Source organism: Sciurus carolinensis, chromosome 2, assembly GCF_902686445.1.
Source record: "Sciurus carolinensis chromosome 2, mSciCar1.2, whole genome shotgun sequence".
In the NCBI taxonomy this organism is placed as follows: domain Eukaryota; kingdom Metazoa; phylum Chordata; class Mammalia; order Rodentia; family Sciuridae; genus Sciurus; species Sciurus carolinensis.
This window is the reverse complement of record NC_062214.1, coordinates 188,835,641-188,852,035: the sequence shown is the minus strand read 5'-3', so window position 1 is coordinate 188,852,035 and position 16,395 is coordinate 188,835,641. Positions and strand designations below refer to the sequence as shown.

General features: G+C 55.2%; 1 protein-coding gene across 4 annotated transcripts in view; it reads right to left on the bottom strand.

The window, feature by feature from the left end:
* Rin3 (Ras and Rab interactor 3) overlaps positions 1-16,395 on the bottom strand; it is a 107,893-nt gene that overhangs the window by 75,567 nt on the left and 15,931 nt on the right. For 2 of the 4 annotated variants that reach the window (XM_047539188.1, XM_047539191.1), the window contains exon 2: positions 3,203-3,404. The exons of 1 other annotated variant lie outside the window; for it this stretch is intronic. In XM_047539188.1, the coding sequence (XP_047395144.1) occupies positions 3,203-3,404 (202 nt within the window). Of the gene's footprint in view, positions 1-3,202; positions 3,405-16,395 lie in introns of those variants that run through there. One more of the 4 variants, XM_047539189.1, reaches the window with a different exon arrangement.

Sequence of the window (16,395 nt, the reverse complement as noted above, 5' to 3'; positions counted from 1 at the left end):
GGGGGCCCTCTGAAGTGGAGGCCCGGCAAACACGGCCTCTGCGGTGGTCAAGGGCCGCGTGGCCGGGCAGGGCGTGCTGACGGTCTGGGCCCCCGTGTGGCGGTGCGACGGGGCTTCGCCTCTGCGGTCTCCCTCCCCAGGCCCCAAGCCAGGTCCAGGCTTAGACAAACGCCACCAGGGGGACCTCAGCCGGTACCCGACCAGACCTCACCGAAAACAGTCAGAGGAACTGTCGCGGAGAGGAGCCCGAGGAGACCTGATGACCACGCACGTGGGTGGCGTCCCGCCCGGGACCAGGGACAGACAAGACGCTGGATGAGAGCCGCGGGACACGAAGGAGGGCTCGGTCCACGCTGGCGGGCCAGGCCCGGGCTCGGCAGGGCCACGGGCCGCGCCACGTCAGCCGCCTGCAGGAGAAGTGGGCGCCGAGCACCCGGGACTCCCCGTGCTGCCGCTTCTCGGTCGGTCTCAACGGTCCTAAATTTAAAAAGCAGCTCGCAGAATAAACAAAGGCGGCTCCTCGACTGTCTCATGTCCCACGCCTTACCAGACACAGGCTGAGGAGGGACGGGGACGGGGAGGCCGTGGGATGTGCTCGGGGTCCTGCAGCTGGGGACGAGAGCCCTGGCTCCAGGCGGGACAGAGCACGGCCTCCCTCTGGTTCTGCAAGGGGTGGACCAGGTGGCCTCTGAGAGCCATCGCAGCCCGGGGACCACCCATGGTGTCGGTGGCTTTGAAAACGATGAAGTCACACAGCCGTGGAGTGTCCCAGTTCTGAGGCGGGGATGCTCTGCAGCAAAGGGCTTTCCTGGCATCCGATAGGACTCTACTCCTCAGAGCTGTGTGGCCTCAAGTCAGTGAGTCAACATCTCTGTGCTCCATTTCCTCATTTGGAAATGGGGATACTAATTATGCTACGTGGTGGATCGAACTGCAAATGGCCATCTTGGTTTGTGCAAGGCCACACTCTCGTGCTGGTAGGACAGTGGCCAAGAGCCCAAAGATGCATTTCTCAGAACATATCCCTGCCCTTAAGTGACCCACAACTGTTCCTGCCTGTGACTGTGCCTGTCCTCCGGCGCACGGTGAATCATCTCTAGATCACTCACAGCGTCTACCACGGGTAAACACCCTGCAAGCTCATCACCCGTACCGTGTGGGGGACGCGGGTCGCACACGTCCAGTCCTGGTGCGATCGGCTCCCCGTTTTCCACCCACGTTGGCTGAATCTGCAGGTGCAGAGCCAGGGACGCAGAGGCCTGCTCTGCTTCTGTCCTGGAGCAGGGCTGTGCGGTGGCCTCGCCGTCATGGGCTGGCACCTCAGCCCTGCTCCTCACTAGCCGGGTGACGTGGGCAGCTGACTGTGCTTCCAGCACAGGGGCCAGTGGGTGTCCCGCCCACACGCCTGGGGCCTCATCTCCCCACGGACGCAGCAGCCCGCAGTCCCACCGCCAGCTCCGCCTCTCCTGGCCCGTGGCCGCTTCTGGCTGCGTCAGTTCTCACACTCGGGGCCAGAGCAGGGCTGGGAGGAAGATCCTCCACCTGGCAGCCTTTGGCCCAGGACTGTCAGGAGTAGGACAGGCACAGCTCCTGGGCCCTCGGTGGGGTGACCCTGAGGTGTGTGTCCCACGCTGGCGCCCGGGGTTCCCCAGCAGGACTCCGCTGCCGTGGCCCAGGTGACTGGCAGGACACCTGCGGGGCTTCGCTGCCTTCCGGGCCCGGCCTCTTCCCACAGCCGCTCCCTGGGGCCACCTCCCAACAAACCACCAGCTCTCACATCCCTGTCTGAAGTCTGCTTCTTAGGGAACCCGAACTAAGGCCCCTCTCAGCCTCACTTTCACTATCCGTAAGACGGGCACAAGAGCAGAGCCCAGGGCACAGGACTATGGCGAGATGACATCTGTGGAGCACAGGGACACAGTTAATAAGAATCCCAAACAAAACCACCTCTGCCATTTTGGTTGTGTTTATTTCAAACTTTCTAAAGAGAGAACTATATCCTTTTGCTCTTTGGGACTTTTTTTTTTCTTTTGGCCCTGGGGCTTGAACCCAGGGCCTCATGCCTGCTACGCATGTGCTCTAACACTGCGTCTTTTGACAAAGTGATCACGACATATGCCCACCCCAGCCTGCCCTAGAAACACACTGTGTCTTCCTGGGACTGTCCCTCACCATTTGGCCCACCCCCATCTGCACACATGCCCTGGACACAAACCTCCTGGATTTAGAAATATTTTATGTGATAAGAATTTCAATGCAATTAAATTAAAAGAATTCATCCACCCATCCATTTGTCTATCATCTGTCTTCCTCTCCTCCCATAAGATAGGAATAGGACCTCTAGGTGGGGTTTGAATGCCCCATTTCAAAGTGACTAAAATGGGGCTCAGACAACTTAAGCCATTTGATAAAGAAAATGTGGTATATGTATACACAATGGAATATTACACAGCCATAAAGAAGAATGAAATTGTGGCATTTGTCAGTAAATGGATAGAACTGGAGACTACCATGCTAAATGAAATAAGCCAGTCCCCCAAACTCAAAGGCCAAATTTTTCTCTCTGATATGTGAATGCTGACTCACAACAAGGCAGGAGGGAGAATAGAAGTACTTTGGTTTAGACAAAGGGGAATGAAGTGAAGGGAGAGGGAAGGGCATAGGAAGGACAGCAGAATGAATCAGACATAACTTTCCTACATTCATATATGATACATGACCAGGGAAACGCCACATCAGGTACAACCAAAAGAATGGGAAGTTACGCTCCATGTATGTATGATGTGTCAAGATGCACTCTACTGTCATGCATAACTAAGAAGAACAGGTCAAAAATTAAATTAAAATAAACTTTAGCCACGTGCTCAATTCACAGGCCCCCGCCCCAGTCCCTTGTTTTCATCTGTGAATTAAAGGGGTCTACAACAGTTTGGCTCTGACTCTGGTCCCTGGCCACCAGGTGAGCTCTCCAGCCAGGGCCACCCAGTGTGGCCCTCCTGTCCACGCCAGCGTGAATGCCCAGAGAGCCTGGCCAAGCCCCGTGCCCTGCTCCCCAAAGCAGAATCGAGTCCCTACCCCTGAGTTTGGGAACCGCAGATTGAAGAAAGTAGGGACAGCCAAGGCACAGCTGCCTCTGGGTGGAGCCTCCCAGGCCCCTCACACCTGTGTCCCCCCCCAGGCCGCGAGGTGGGACCAGACTCACCCCCGCCACCTCCCGGTGCAGGATCCTGGCCGCCTCTGACCTGGCCAGCCCCAGCTGCAGCCACACGGGGCACGTTTTGACCAGCTTCTCCAGGACGCTGATGCCGCGGCGAGGAAGGCAGTTCTTGGGGACGGCTGGCGGACAAAGCCCGGCTCGGCCCTCCTTCCCCTCTTCCTCTCCTTTGCCGACATCTGGAGAAGGACTGAGAAACAGAAGCACATGACTGACGGTCCTGCAGCCCGGCCGGCAGGGCGTCCAGCAAACGGGGCTAAATCTAGCTGGGCTCGGGTAGCATCGACTGGCTGGGACCTTGGGGGAGTTACCAAAGGAGCAGACCATGGTCTCTCCTTCAGGAGCTCGTGACAAAGTGGGTGAGACAAACACAGCAACAGCCAGCCCAGCACGAGGAGGGACAACGTAACAGATTCTCTGTGTACCCCGGAGGGCTCTGGGGAGCACCGGAGCCGGTGCGTGCCAGGCTCCACCACTGAGCCACATCCCCGCCCGTTCAAATGCTTTTACTTGAAGCACAACCCCGGGCGGGGAGATGCACTCTCTCTAGCGCTCGGCTGCCCTGCTTCATGCACACGCTCCACCTGTCCTTCCCCCAGACTCGGGGAGAGACCCGTGCTGTCCATTGACACAGCCACTCAGCACAGGGAGCTATGGAGCTCTTGAAAGTGGCCAGTCCACGTTGAGACAGGCTGTGAGTGTAAAATACACACAAGATTCAAAGACTTAATAGGTAGAAAAGAACAGCTCATTGACGCTATTTTGTACGATGCCATGTTGAAATAATAATAATGCTTTAGGGATGTTGGGGACATAAAACATGGTTCCCTTTACCAGTTTCTTTCTTACTAGAAAATTTTTAATTACTATGTGGTTATGTGGTTTGCATTCTAGTTCTGTTGAACAGTGCCAATACGGAAGGTTTCTAGAAGGTTCCTTTGTGCCCCTCCCACTCAGTATCCCCCACGCCCCGCCATGAGGATGTGTTAACATGGCGTAGGGGAGGGAAGAGGATCACAGAACCAGAGAACAACCAGACCACACCGAGGGCCTGCTGGGGAACAGGCACGGCCCATGTCCGTCATTCTGCCTGGTTCAGGAGACCTGGGACCCACCCCGGCACCCCACTCCCACCATGCCTGACGCGCACAGCTAGTTTTGACTCCAGGGAAGGAGGAACGGTACATCGGTGCCGCGAACCCCGAGGCGGGTGGCGGGAGCGCCTGCACATTCTACCTGTGGACGCTCTCAGGCATCTGCGGGGTGGAGACCTCACTCAGGCAGAGGAGGGCACTCACAAGCCTGGGAGGAGGGGACAGTGCCTCTCAGCTTGCCCTGTGTCTCTTGTCTCTGACGTGCTGCTCAATGCGGTGAGCGGTGTTGGCATTCCTTCTAGAAGCATCCAGGGCATTTGCTGTGAGGGCCTATTTGGTGAGGGGAGGGGGTGAGGCCAGATGGGCCCTTCAGAGGACACAGGAAAGTGGAAGCACTCCTGACTCCTGGGGGCAGAGGCTGGCAGGACCAGGAGAGCTGAGGAGGGACAAGGGTTCCCGCAGGGGAGGGAGTTCAGGGGACTGGGTTCTACAGATCCAGCCTGTTGTTGACACAGCGGGTCTTGCAGGGACCGGACTGGGAAGGTGTGTCAAGAGGAGAGATGCGTGAAGTTCAGGACGAGGGCCCCGGAGCAGTCTCTGCAGAGCGTATGAGGTTCCCTCCTCTGCCTCCCCTCCCAGAACTCCGAGGGGCCGGTGTGCAGAAGCTGTGTGTGGATCTGCCTTCTGGTCACAGCCTACAGCCTGAGCAGAGAGAGGCCAGGTTGCCAGGAAGACACGCGTGTCCTGGGAAGTGGCAGGAAGCAGGGACCAGGTGGGGTGGGGAGCAGCCCTGCGGATGCCCAAGCCTGTGGCACTGGGGACCACGAGTCTCATCTGGAGCTCAAGGCCAGGGTGGCTGACTGACAATGAGGTATTACTTTCCAGTCCCAGCATCCTCTCTGGGAAGGAAGCTGAAGTGGTGGGGCCAGAATTACTCAGCAAGGAAGTATTCAGGGCTCACACGTTCCTCCAGACCCACTTGGAAACATGACAGAGTCTTCCGGCACCAAAACACTTTACAATCTTCCTGGAACATCTGGTGGGGCTCTGGGCCTCTCCCAGGGTGGATGAGGACTCTCCATGCAGTTGGGAATCAGCCCAACCTGTCCCCATTCCCTCTGCCACTGACCAAGTCCTTCCCTCTCACGCCTCAGTTTCCTCATCTGTATGATGGAGGTAGGTGGCTAGAAGATGCCTCCATTTGCTGTGTGGCCCTGGGTGGACCCTGGCTGCATTCCCATCAAACAGGCTCTGGAGAAATGAGAGTCTCCTCTCATTCATGCCACGAATATTTTCTGAGGACCAGAGCCTTGAGCTGCTCCCAGAGGAGCTATTGCTTTATTCAGCTATTATTTTCCTAACTCTATGGCTTGGAGTCGTCTCTTCTAGGGGCTGGCAGGAGTCAGAGTGAGACCCCATGAGGACTCTGGGGCCACCGGAGCACTGCTCTGAGTTCATAGCATGACTGTTCCCAGGGCCAGAGGAAGGAAGGGCTGGGCCTCCGGCTCACAGCTGCCTTTGGGTTTCCTGGGGAAGAAGAAACGAGACGCGCTGGGACCTGGTGGGTCTTCGAGGATCCACAGGGACGAATCTACTCCCTCTTCCTGTGGTCCCAGCTGCATCCTGAGGTGCAAGACCACGGCTCTCAGGGTGACCAGATGGACATCCTGCCCCAGGTTCCGGTGTGAGTCACGGGGACTGGGCCCTCGCACTCCCTGCAAAAGTGCTTCCACGGCTCCCCCGCCAAGAATCCAGGCCAGTCCCCTGACTCTTAGGGCTTTCTCTTTCTGGGCTCCACATCCCGGGACCCCTCTCCAGGGGCTGCTCTCCATCGCCCAGCGGAGACTGAGCTTCCCTCCCTGCCCCGTGGCCAGCTCCTCTGTTGGCCGGCAGCCTCCGCAGGGTCTCCAGATTCTCTCCAGCAGGAAGGCAAAGGCGTTAGACCAGAAAGCAGCGACCGCGAAAGAAAAGGCAGGTAACACAGAGGGCAGCGAGCCTAACACGGAGAGGAAATGTCTGCAAGGCACACATCGGAGCACCGCAAAGGCGGCTAGGAAGGCGGGTTCCCGAAGGAACCGAACAGATTCCTCAAAGGAAAAGACAAAAGGCCCAACAAACAGATGAAAGAGCGCTCCAAGTCCTAGTCAGCGGGGACACGCAAATGAAAACCACAGGTGACAGGTGATGCCGCGGCCGGACCACTAGAGTGGCTAATATTAAAGACAGACACCAGCACGTGTCGAAGAGCTTGGGAAACAATCAGCAGCCTTGCTTATCCTGCGGGGAGATGCAAACTGGTACAATTACTTTGGAAAACGATTCGGTAGGTGTTTTTTTTTTTTTTAAATAAACCTAAACATACACCCACTGTGTGGCCCAGTCACCTCTAGATATGTCCCCAAGAGAAACCAAGGTAGGTGCCCATAAGAGACTTATGTGTATATGGCCGTAGAAGCTTTTTTTAAAAAAAATTTTTTAGTTGTAGATGGACACAATACCTTTATTTTTATTTATTTAATTTATTTCTTTGGTGCTGAGGATTGAACCCAACGCCCCACGCATGCCAGGCCAGAGCTCTGCCACTGAGCCGCAACCCCAGTCCCCAGGAAAAGCTTTACTTATAATAGCTCAGAGCCGATCCAGGTGTCCATGAAAGGAAGAAGGACAGGCAGGATGAGGTACGCCTGCCCAATAAAACAGCAGTCAGGGATCAAAGGAGCTACTGGACACACCCACACAGATAAGCCACAGGACATCACGCTGTGACAAAGGAGCCGGCTGCAAAATAGTCCCTATGCTGTGAACCAATTTCACGAAGTTCAAAGGCACGTATATTTACTTAGTTCATATGTAAATTTTACACCAAAATAACAAAAAAGGAACCCTAACTAAACACTGCACTCTGGTCTGCTGTGCGTATATATTAGGGGGTCTGTGACTAAGGTACATTTTGGACACAGATGTGCGATAAAGCGGATAGGGAAAAACACTCAGGGCAGCGGTGGGCACCTGGACTCCCCCCGGAAATCCCTGGACTTCTGTATGTTTAACATTCTCTCCTAGGAAACTGTGGGAACCCAGTTCTCCCCGTCCACTAAGGCCCATTCGGATACCGCCTGCCGGCCACACCAGAAGCCCAAGGGTTGAATTCGGGCTGTGTGACCTCTGGCTAGTTGCTCTACCTCTCGAGGCTTCAGCTGACTGGAAACAAAATGATCTTTGCTTAGTAGGTTGCTGTGAGAATTCAGTGAGATGTCTGTGAAGTACTTGGCCCAGAGCCTGGCACGGAAGTCAACGAACCTTGGCTATGATTTTCCTAACCCTCCAACTCCCCAGCTTGACATCGTCCCTTCCTGCGAGAATCCTCCCGCTCTGCCTCCATCTGAGGACCCAGCACCTGGATCGGAGTGACTGGGTCCACATCTCTGTGTTGCTTGTTCTGTGCCCAAGACAACCTCTGGCCGCAGTGGTAACCCACAAGTTCAAGTGTTTGGAAAACACATGGCTTGACAAGAACACAGGCACAGTTGCCAAGAAAACCCACTTTTCTTGGCAGAGTGACCAACCACAGGGAGACTCCCTGGACACCCTGAGCCCAGCTAGCAGCAGCGTAAAGACGAATCGGAGTCGGCTCCTCCCAGACGCCTGGCAGGGACAAGCGCCAAAGGGCGACCTTGGCTGCAGAGGGTCCTCAAGTGCTACTTCCAGGAACAACGCCCGCCGGGTCCCCCTTTGCCAGGCAGGCCAGGCAGGAGGCCCTCCATGGAAGCTGGCCGGAGCCCCCCAGGCTGGGTCTGCAGAGCAAGAATCTCCAACCCAGCGGAATCTGCAGCCCCCAACCTCGAGCAAGGTCAGTTAGAGCAGGAGCCGCTGAGGCTGGGAGGTCAGGACCTTGCCCTCCAAGAGCCTTAAGGGACCAAGCTGTGTGGGCACCTGCTCTGTGCAGGCTAGAGAAAGGTCAGGGCAGGCGCCGCCTGAGGACACCCGGGCCATCAAATGGCCGGGCCCAGCGGGAGCTGCGGAATCACTGAGCTGGCCCTGCACCAGGCGTGGCTTTATGGCTGAGATCACTGCTGTCAGCTGGCCCAGCCACAGCAGCCCCAACCGCCAAGGCCTGTCACTGAGCCCACAAGGCTTCAGGTTCATCATCTGCAGGCTGAGCAGGGACTCTGACATCCACGGCCTCCTCTCCCTGGCCACGCTCCAGCCAGCCCAGGCCGAGTGACAGGGAGGCCGGGTCACAAATAGCACCGTCAATGCAAAATAACGAACCTCTGCGTCCCACGGCAACACTGCTGCAGACAGGAATTACCCCCGCGGGACCTCCTTCCACACACAGGCCTGGAACGTCCAGTGGATCCGACCCGAGAGCCTTCCCTGTCCACAGCTGTCCGAGGGCACCAGCCTGCCCCGCGGTGCCCCTGCACATGTGGGCAGACACTCAGGAGGACCACATGCAGCCTGGGAGGCAGGTGCCACCGGGACTCAGTGTCCAGCTCAGGGGGTTTTCTCCCCAGGTAGGGCGGGGAGGGACCAGCTGGGCTCCTGGGTGGGAGGCCGTGTCTGTCCCAGCCTCTTCTGTGAGGTTGGTCATTCTCACACCAGCACTAGGTCGAATCGTGTCCCCCAAAGGTGCACACAAATCCTTACCCCTGGTACCGGGTACGACTTGGAAAAAGGATCTCTGCAGATGTAATGAGGTCAAGGATGCTGAGATGAGGTCACCCCGGGGTTAGGGCGGGCCGCGGAGCCAATGAGAGGCGTCCTTACAAAAAAGGAGGAGAGACGGACACAGACCACGTCTGTGTGAAGCAGAGGAAGCTGGTCAGGATGCGCCAGGCCAAGGGGTGCCAAGGGTCGACATCCCACCAGGAGCCAGGACAGAGACATGGCAAGCATCCTCCCGAGCCTCTGGGGAACCCCCTGCGGACACCTTGATTTTGGATTTGTGTTACTTAGAACGGTGAGAAAAATCAGTCACTACTTGTCACACAGCCCTAGGAAACAAGTATTCCTGCAAGTCCCATGTAAAGACAAGGTCAGTGAGGCACAGAGAGGTCAATAGCTCACCCAAGGTCACACAGTCAGTGAGGGTCATTCCAGAGCTGGGATTCAAACCTGGGTGATCTGTCTCTAAATCTGCTCCTAACCACTGCTCTAGACAAGTTTCAAAACTTTAATCTTTAAGATGAGAGTTTACTGAAACAAGTTTCCATGTTTACCTATCCTGGAGTACCCAGAACACAAAGTCCAATCATTTTTTTTTTAATCCCATTTGGGAAGAGATGCAAACATACCCAGAGACATGTAAAGATACACATAGAAGTAACTTCCGGGAGGTCTTGCAACACATCATTAAAGGGAGTTGTTTCTGAGAAGTCTGCTTCCAATCTGGATGGCTCTGTGCGACTTCTGGGATAAAAACTCATCCTCCAGTCCCTTCTCACCTGAACAGGGGGCTGGTGATGCCTGGCCCAGAACACCTCAACCAGGCCTGGCCGGGAAACCACATCTGTGGTCCTGTCTGCGCGGGGACACCTGCCAACCGCAGCCCCCTGGGCCCTGCTCACACCTACTGTGCTGTGGCAGCAAGCAACACAGCAAATGGCCTGAGGTTGGTGAGAGCCATCGCTCAGTCCCCCAAGAGCCCTACAGCACCAAGGGGAAAACCCCCCCCCCGAGAATGAGAATGACTGTCCTGGTCCCCGACAATCCATCAAATCTAAAAAGAGGCTGGGCACAGTGGTGCATGCCTGTGATCCCAGTGGCTTGGGAGGCTGAGGCAGGAGGATCACAAGTGTGAGGCCAGCCTCAGCAACTTAGTGAGGCCCTAAGCAACTTAGCCAGATGCTGTCTAAATAAAAAAAAAAAAAAAAAAAAAAAAGGGCTGGGGATGTGGCTCAGTGGTTAAGCACCCCTGGTTTCAATCCCCAGGGTGCCAAAAAAAAAAAAAAACCTAAAAGGAGGGAGATGCCAGCGTCACATCCTAGCAACACTCCTGCTGGACACACATGCAAAAGGAGACGATGGGAGAGCCATACGGGACTGTATAAGGAAGTGGTGACAGTCAGCCCTGCACCGTCACATCACACAGCTGTGACAAGAGCCATTGATTAAGCCTCGGCATCCTGATGCTTGTGTGGATGTTAATTCCCTGATTTCTGTTGTCCTGCTGAGGTTAAAATGGCCTTGGAGTGGAGAAGCACAGGGAGGGGCAGGCAAGGGGGTACAATGTCTGCAACTTACTCCCCAACAGTTCAGAAAAAAATGAAGAGGGGGAGGGGGGAGGGGGAGGGGGAGAGGGGGAGTGGGGAAGGCTAGCAAGCTAACCGACACAGTGTTACCCCTGTTACCCCGGAGCCTGAGCAGCCACAGGGGATTCCTTCTTCTGCTCCTGTAACTTTCTTGGGAGTTTGAAAACATGCCAAAAGAGGAAGTAAGAAACTCCTAAAATCAAACAAACAAACAAACAAAACCACAATGTTGAGTGCAACAAGCAAGTTAAAGAAGGAATGAAAACATTTATACAACGTGTGAAAATGCTCAGTTGCTCCCCAGGGCTGAGAACCGGAGGGAGGCCCTGATCAGCTCTGCAAGATCCGCCCCAACCAGCTGCAGGGGCCTTGCCTCGCTTTCCGCCAGCTCTCCCTCCCAAGGCCGGGCGTCACCTGCTGAGGGGAGGTGACACCCAGGCACCTGGGCCTATTCCTTCTGCCGGGACAATCTCCAGGACACCCACGCTGCCTTTGTGTCCACAGGCCTGTGCTGGGACCTCCCGCCTGTGATGGATCTACCTGGTCACTCAGGCCCTGGGAGACTGAGGGAAACCCTGGATGCTGGCACAGTGCTCTCAGGGCAGAAGCCAGGGAAGGTCCCTGGGGACGGTTTCTCTTCTCTGTGGCAGGCACGGCACTCAGGCCAAAGAGGAGCAGCTGATGCCAGAGGACACCGTGCCCTGAAATTCCTGGTTCCAGCCAAAGATGCCAGAGGATGACCACACCCGGGCTGCCGGCACATGGGGTGGGCCAGCCCCTTGCTCCAAAGCTGCACAGTGAAGAATAATACATACGGGTTTTGGGTGGGAGGCTGAGGGTCCCAGGGAGCCATGCTCCCCCGGTGAGCCTCGGTGTCCTCCTCCATGAAACATGGAGACCATGCCACCTGCTTCAATGGTCGAGTGGGAGTCAAAAGGGACAGAGCAAATAAAAGAATTAGCTCACAGCTGACGCGTAACGGGGGCAACTGCCAAGTGGGATGGTGGGTTGGGGACAGTTATGGGAGGAGGATAAGGCTAAGGGACACTGGGCAGAGCAGGGCAGGAATTCCCTTGGGGATGGAGGTGGAGGGGAAGCCCCCAGAGAGACCCATGGCTGGCGTCAGGGTGTGCAAAGGCTCCCGTCTGGGACAATCAATCCTTCGATCCATCGATTGAAAGCCAAAGCCCTGGTGGCTAAGCCTTGCCAGGTTCCAAGGTGCAAATGTGGACATTAAGCTCCCCTCTGAGCCACCCGGTCATCTGATCGAAGGCCTCTAAGGACACAAGCCCGCTACTTCTGGGGTGGCCCACTCTGAGAAGTGATTCTGTTTCTTCTGAGATGAAGTCAGTTCCCCCAAAATCTTTCCTCATGGCGCTTTTCCTACACTTCATTGGGCCCTAGGGACAATCTGCTGTCCCCACAAACCCCTCACCCAGATGGAGAGGGCATGTGAACGTCCCACCTAGGAGTCTCCTGCCATCCAGGTTGAACAGCCCCCTCTCCCAGACAGGTAAGGTTTGTCAACCGCCTCCCTGAGGGACACTGGGCTGGGCGTGGCCACACACTGTCCCCAGGAATTGACAGATGCTTTCTTTTTTAATAGCACTCGAATGTCTACTTCAGTGATTCTTAACATAGCTGTGGAATTGTGCAGCCATTGCCCAGTTGATTTAGAACATGCAGAAAGAAACTGCTGGCTCCCAGGCAGGGGCCCCGTTTCCTCCTGCCGGTCCCTCCCCACCTCCCCCCACTCCAGGCCGGGAATCTGATGTCTGCCTTTACAGGTTTGCCCATCCCGGGTGTTTCTTCTACGTGGAACGGTACATACATGGTCTCCCGTGTTTGGTTTCTTTCACCTGAGAGAATGCTGCCGAGGTCCGTCCATGTGGTAGGGGCAGCAGAATTGATCAGTACTTCTGTATCAAGGTCATTTCTGTTTAGTTGACAAATCAGACTGTTTTAGGTATCCATTCAGTTGTTGATGGCCATGTGTGTTGCTTCCACTTTGGGGACATTACAAATAATGCTGGTGACATTCATGTGCAAGTTTCTGCATGGACGATGTTTTCAGTTCCCTTGAGAATACATCCAGCATGGAATTGCCAGGTCATGTGGTGACCGACTTCCTGTTTTCCAAAGTAGCATGTCATTGACCCTGACACCGGCCGTAGCTGAGGGCTCTAAGGTCCTCACACCTTCCGAATCTTATTGTTGTGTCTTTTATGGTAGCCACTCCATTGGGTGTGATGTAGCTTTGATTTGCAGTTCCCTGATGGCTATTGATGTCGAGTGCCTTTTCAAGATTGGCCATTTGTACATCTTTGGACAAAACGTTTATTCAGCTTCTTTGTCTATTTTTGAACTGGGTTGTTTATTCCTGAGTTGTAAATTCATTATATATTCTGAATACAAAGACCTTCTCGGATATATAATTAAAAAATATTTTCTTCCATTCTGATAATATATGTATTTTTTTTTTTTTTGGATACTGAGGACTGAACCCAGGAGTGCTTTGCTACCCAGCCACATCCACATTAAAGTGGTATCTTTAATTTTGAGACAGGATCTCCTGAAGTTGCTCAGGGTTTCACTAACTTACAGAGGCTAGCCTTTAATGTTTGATCCTTCTGTCTCAGCCTCTGGAGTCACTGGGATTACAGGTGTGGGCCACCATGGTGGTTTGTCCTTTCACTTTCCTGGGAGTATCCTTTGAAGCATAAAAGTTTTAAATCTTGGCAAAGTCCAGTTTGCCTTTTTCCTTTGGTCACTTAGAGTTTGGGGGCCACATATAAGAATCCATTACCTACTTTGACGTTGTGGAAATTTACTTCTAGAAGTTTATAGCTTTAGCTCTTACATTTGGGTCTTTGTTCCATGTTGAGTTAATCTGCATGTACGGTGTGAGGTAGGGGTCCAACTCCATTCTTTTGCAAATGGATATCAAGTTGTCCCAGCGCTGTTTATGGAAAAGACAATTCTTTCTCCATTGAATTTTCTCGTCAGATTTTTCAAAATCAACTGACCACAAGTTACGGAGTAGTTTTGGGTCTCTTCATTGTACAGTTCTTGAACTTCTGACTATGCTGTGTATCATTCTGTCTTTGCATCTCTGAAGCATGGAGATGCAGGACAGGGCAGTGACCAGTCTCCTGGGTGGGCCATGAACACAGGAAAGACTCATAGCCATCGCTTCTTGGTCTCTTCCTTTAAGACAGAGATGGGTTTTCTATAGCTACACAATACTTTGGGGCATTTTTGTTTTCTTTCCTTTTTTTTTTTGGCAGTGCTGGGGACTGAACCCAGGACCCCACACGTACGAAGTAAGCCCTCTGCCACTGAGCTACCTGCTCATCCCTAGCAGGGAAAATTGAATGGTGTTCTAAGGAGGGGATCACACCGTGGAGACAAAGGGGATGAGGGGGCGTGTGAGATGAGCAGAGCCAACGCTGAAGGAGCCCAGGGACGACATAGGGGAAGTGGCTCCATGCCTGGAGTCGGGAGATCACAGGCTGCTTCTCTCGTTCTCCATGTGCCTTTGCGCAACTCTCCGCAGCCACCTCTGTAAGACGAGAAGGTTGACCTGGATCCAGGAGGCAAGTAGGTTGAACTCCCACGTGAACTCGTTTCTTGGCGGTACCGCCGAGTCGGTCACACTGGAGAGACAGGACGTGGGGATCTGCCAGCGGTGTCGCAGGCTCTGCAGGGAAGGGCGGCCGGGGCAGCTGTGCTGTGAATTCACTGGGCCTGCGTCAGGCGGGGCTGAGGCTCCTTCTAGCACTGTGAATTCCACGACTCTGTGACTCAGCAGACCCTTGGCCAGCGGCCACCTGAAGTCTCCTCTTCCAAGCCAGGCTGGCCCTGCCCCGTGCAGCCTGAGGAGGCAGGCAGCCAGGCAGCTTCTCTGTGGCTTCCTCTCTGCCAGATCCTTTTTCCTGAACGTGTGTGACGCTGAGGCTCAGCCGCTGTCCCCTCCCACCCCTAACCCAGGCTCTGGTGCACACAGGACCCACGGCACAGCTCCAGGCTGACCACAGAGGTCCATGGGATGGAAGAGAAGTAGCCACTTGAGAGACCCTCTCACAAACGTTCGTCAAATGCCTGCAGTGCAGTCTCAGGGCACGAGGCCTTGGCCGTTCCCACGGGCGCTTGGGGCTCCTTGTACACTATTTGGGAAAACCCGATTCTGAGATTGTTCCCTGCATTTCTCCTCGTGAGAAAACCCAAATGCCTTCCATGATGAGTGGGCCCAGGTGCACAGTGAGGCCCCGTCCTTGGTGGGTGGGCGCAGGAACCTGGGACCGCTTGGCGGCCCTGCCCACATAGCCCCTCAGAGCGGAAGTCGGTCTGAACAGGTCTTCCGGGCCCGGAAGTGCTGAGGGCAGGTCAGCCTGTCTCGGTTCACACGTCACAGCCCACATCAAGGGGCTGGCAGGTCAAAGGCCTCCGAAATTTCCACGTCTGTGTGCCGCAGGCCTTCTGCTGCTCAGAGTGCGCACCCAGCCTGGCCTCTCTGACCCAGCCGGGTGCTCTGCTCTTCCTGAGCCCTGCCAGCAGAGCTGGTTCAGCGAGGAACCCTCTGGCAGCTGGTCCACTGTGCCACACCTGTCTGGGACCTGATTCTCAGAGGCTCTGGCGGGGGGCACACAGCCTCAGGGCCCTCGTGGCCTCTTCCTGGCTGCTGTCTCCACCTGGATCTCTGCTGGAGAGCCTCGGTGCCCACAGCATCCTGGGAACCTGAGCCAAGTTCTTCCACTCCTCTAGAACCTCTGGATCACAGGTTCAAGCCTCTCCCTGCCCACACCTGGCTGATTCAGTCAGTCCTGCTGACAACCCTGGGTAGGACTGTCCACTCGTGTTGGGGCCCAGCTCACAGAGGGCAGTGCCGATTCTGTCCCCAGTGCTGTGTGCAATTAGGCCTTCAGTATGACAAGGCTGTGTTGCCTAGTGGTTTAAGCGAGGGCTGGAAAACCAGGAAGCCTAAATCAGAGTCTCCCCATGGTGGCCCTCGCAAGAGACCTCACCTCCCTGCCTCAGTTTGCTTATATTTGCAGTGGGGAACATAAACGTGACCACCTAATGTGGGTGCCACAAAGTGCTCAGGACACGGGTGACCAGCAACATTCAATGACATCGGTGCCATTAGGACACCCGCCACAGAGCAGATCCCAGTTGAGTTCATCATCCTACAGTTAAAATAACCACCACACCAGAGAGGGGCAGCTCACATCCTGCCCACCCTCCTCCAGGATCCCTGCAACGTCACTGAAGACAGATGTGAGGGACAAAGAAGGGCTCGGGGCACAGGAACCACCGAGGGCAATGAGAGGCCCTGTGCACATCCGTCACACAGACCTCTTGGGATGAGCAAGGACAAAGGGCTTCCCAGAGGGACAGGGAGACTGGGCGATGGGTGAGACAGAGACTCTTCCCCGTACCTGTGTGTGCTCTGTGCATTCGAACCGTGTAACTACGCTGCCAGTTCAAAGAACAATGAAAATGCCCTGAAACTCTGAAAAAGGAAAGTTCTCCTCAGGAGGATTTCCGTGGGCAGCTGAGCTGGCTCCCTGGGAACGCTGCACTCCCGTAGGGCGAGGACTCCACAGGCACCTTCCTCCTAGACCTCGCCTCAAAGAGACACTGCAAACATGCAAATAAAGCCTCATGGACAAAGATGTCCTCTGCCGTGGGATTTACACGATGAAAAACCGAGCCCATCAGACGGGGAAAGCGCCCGCCCCAGGCTCCGTGTTCCAGCGTCCGGCTGTCTGCAGTTGTGCGCTCAGGCCCAGAGCAAGGCAGGAGTCCAAGAGAAAGACATTGAGTGACTGAG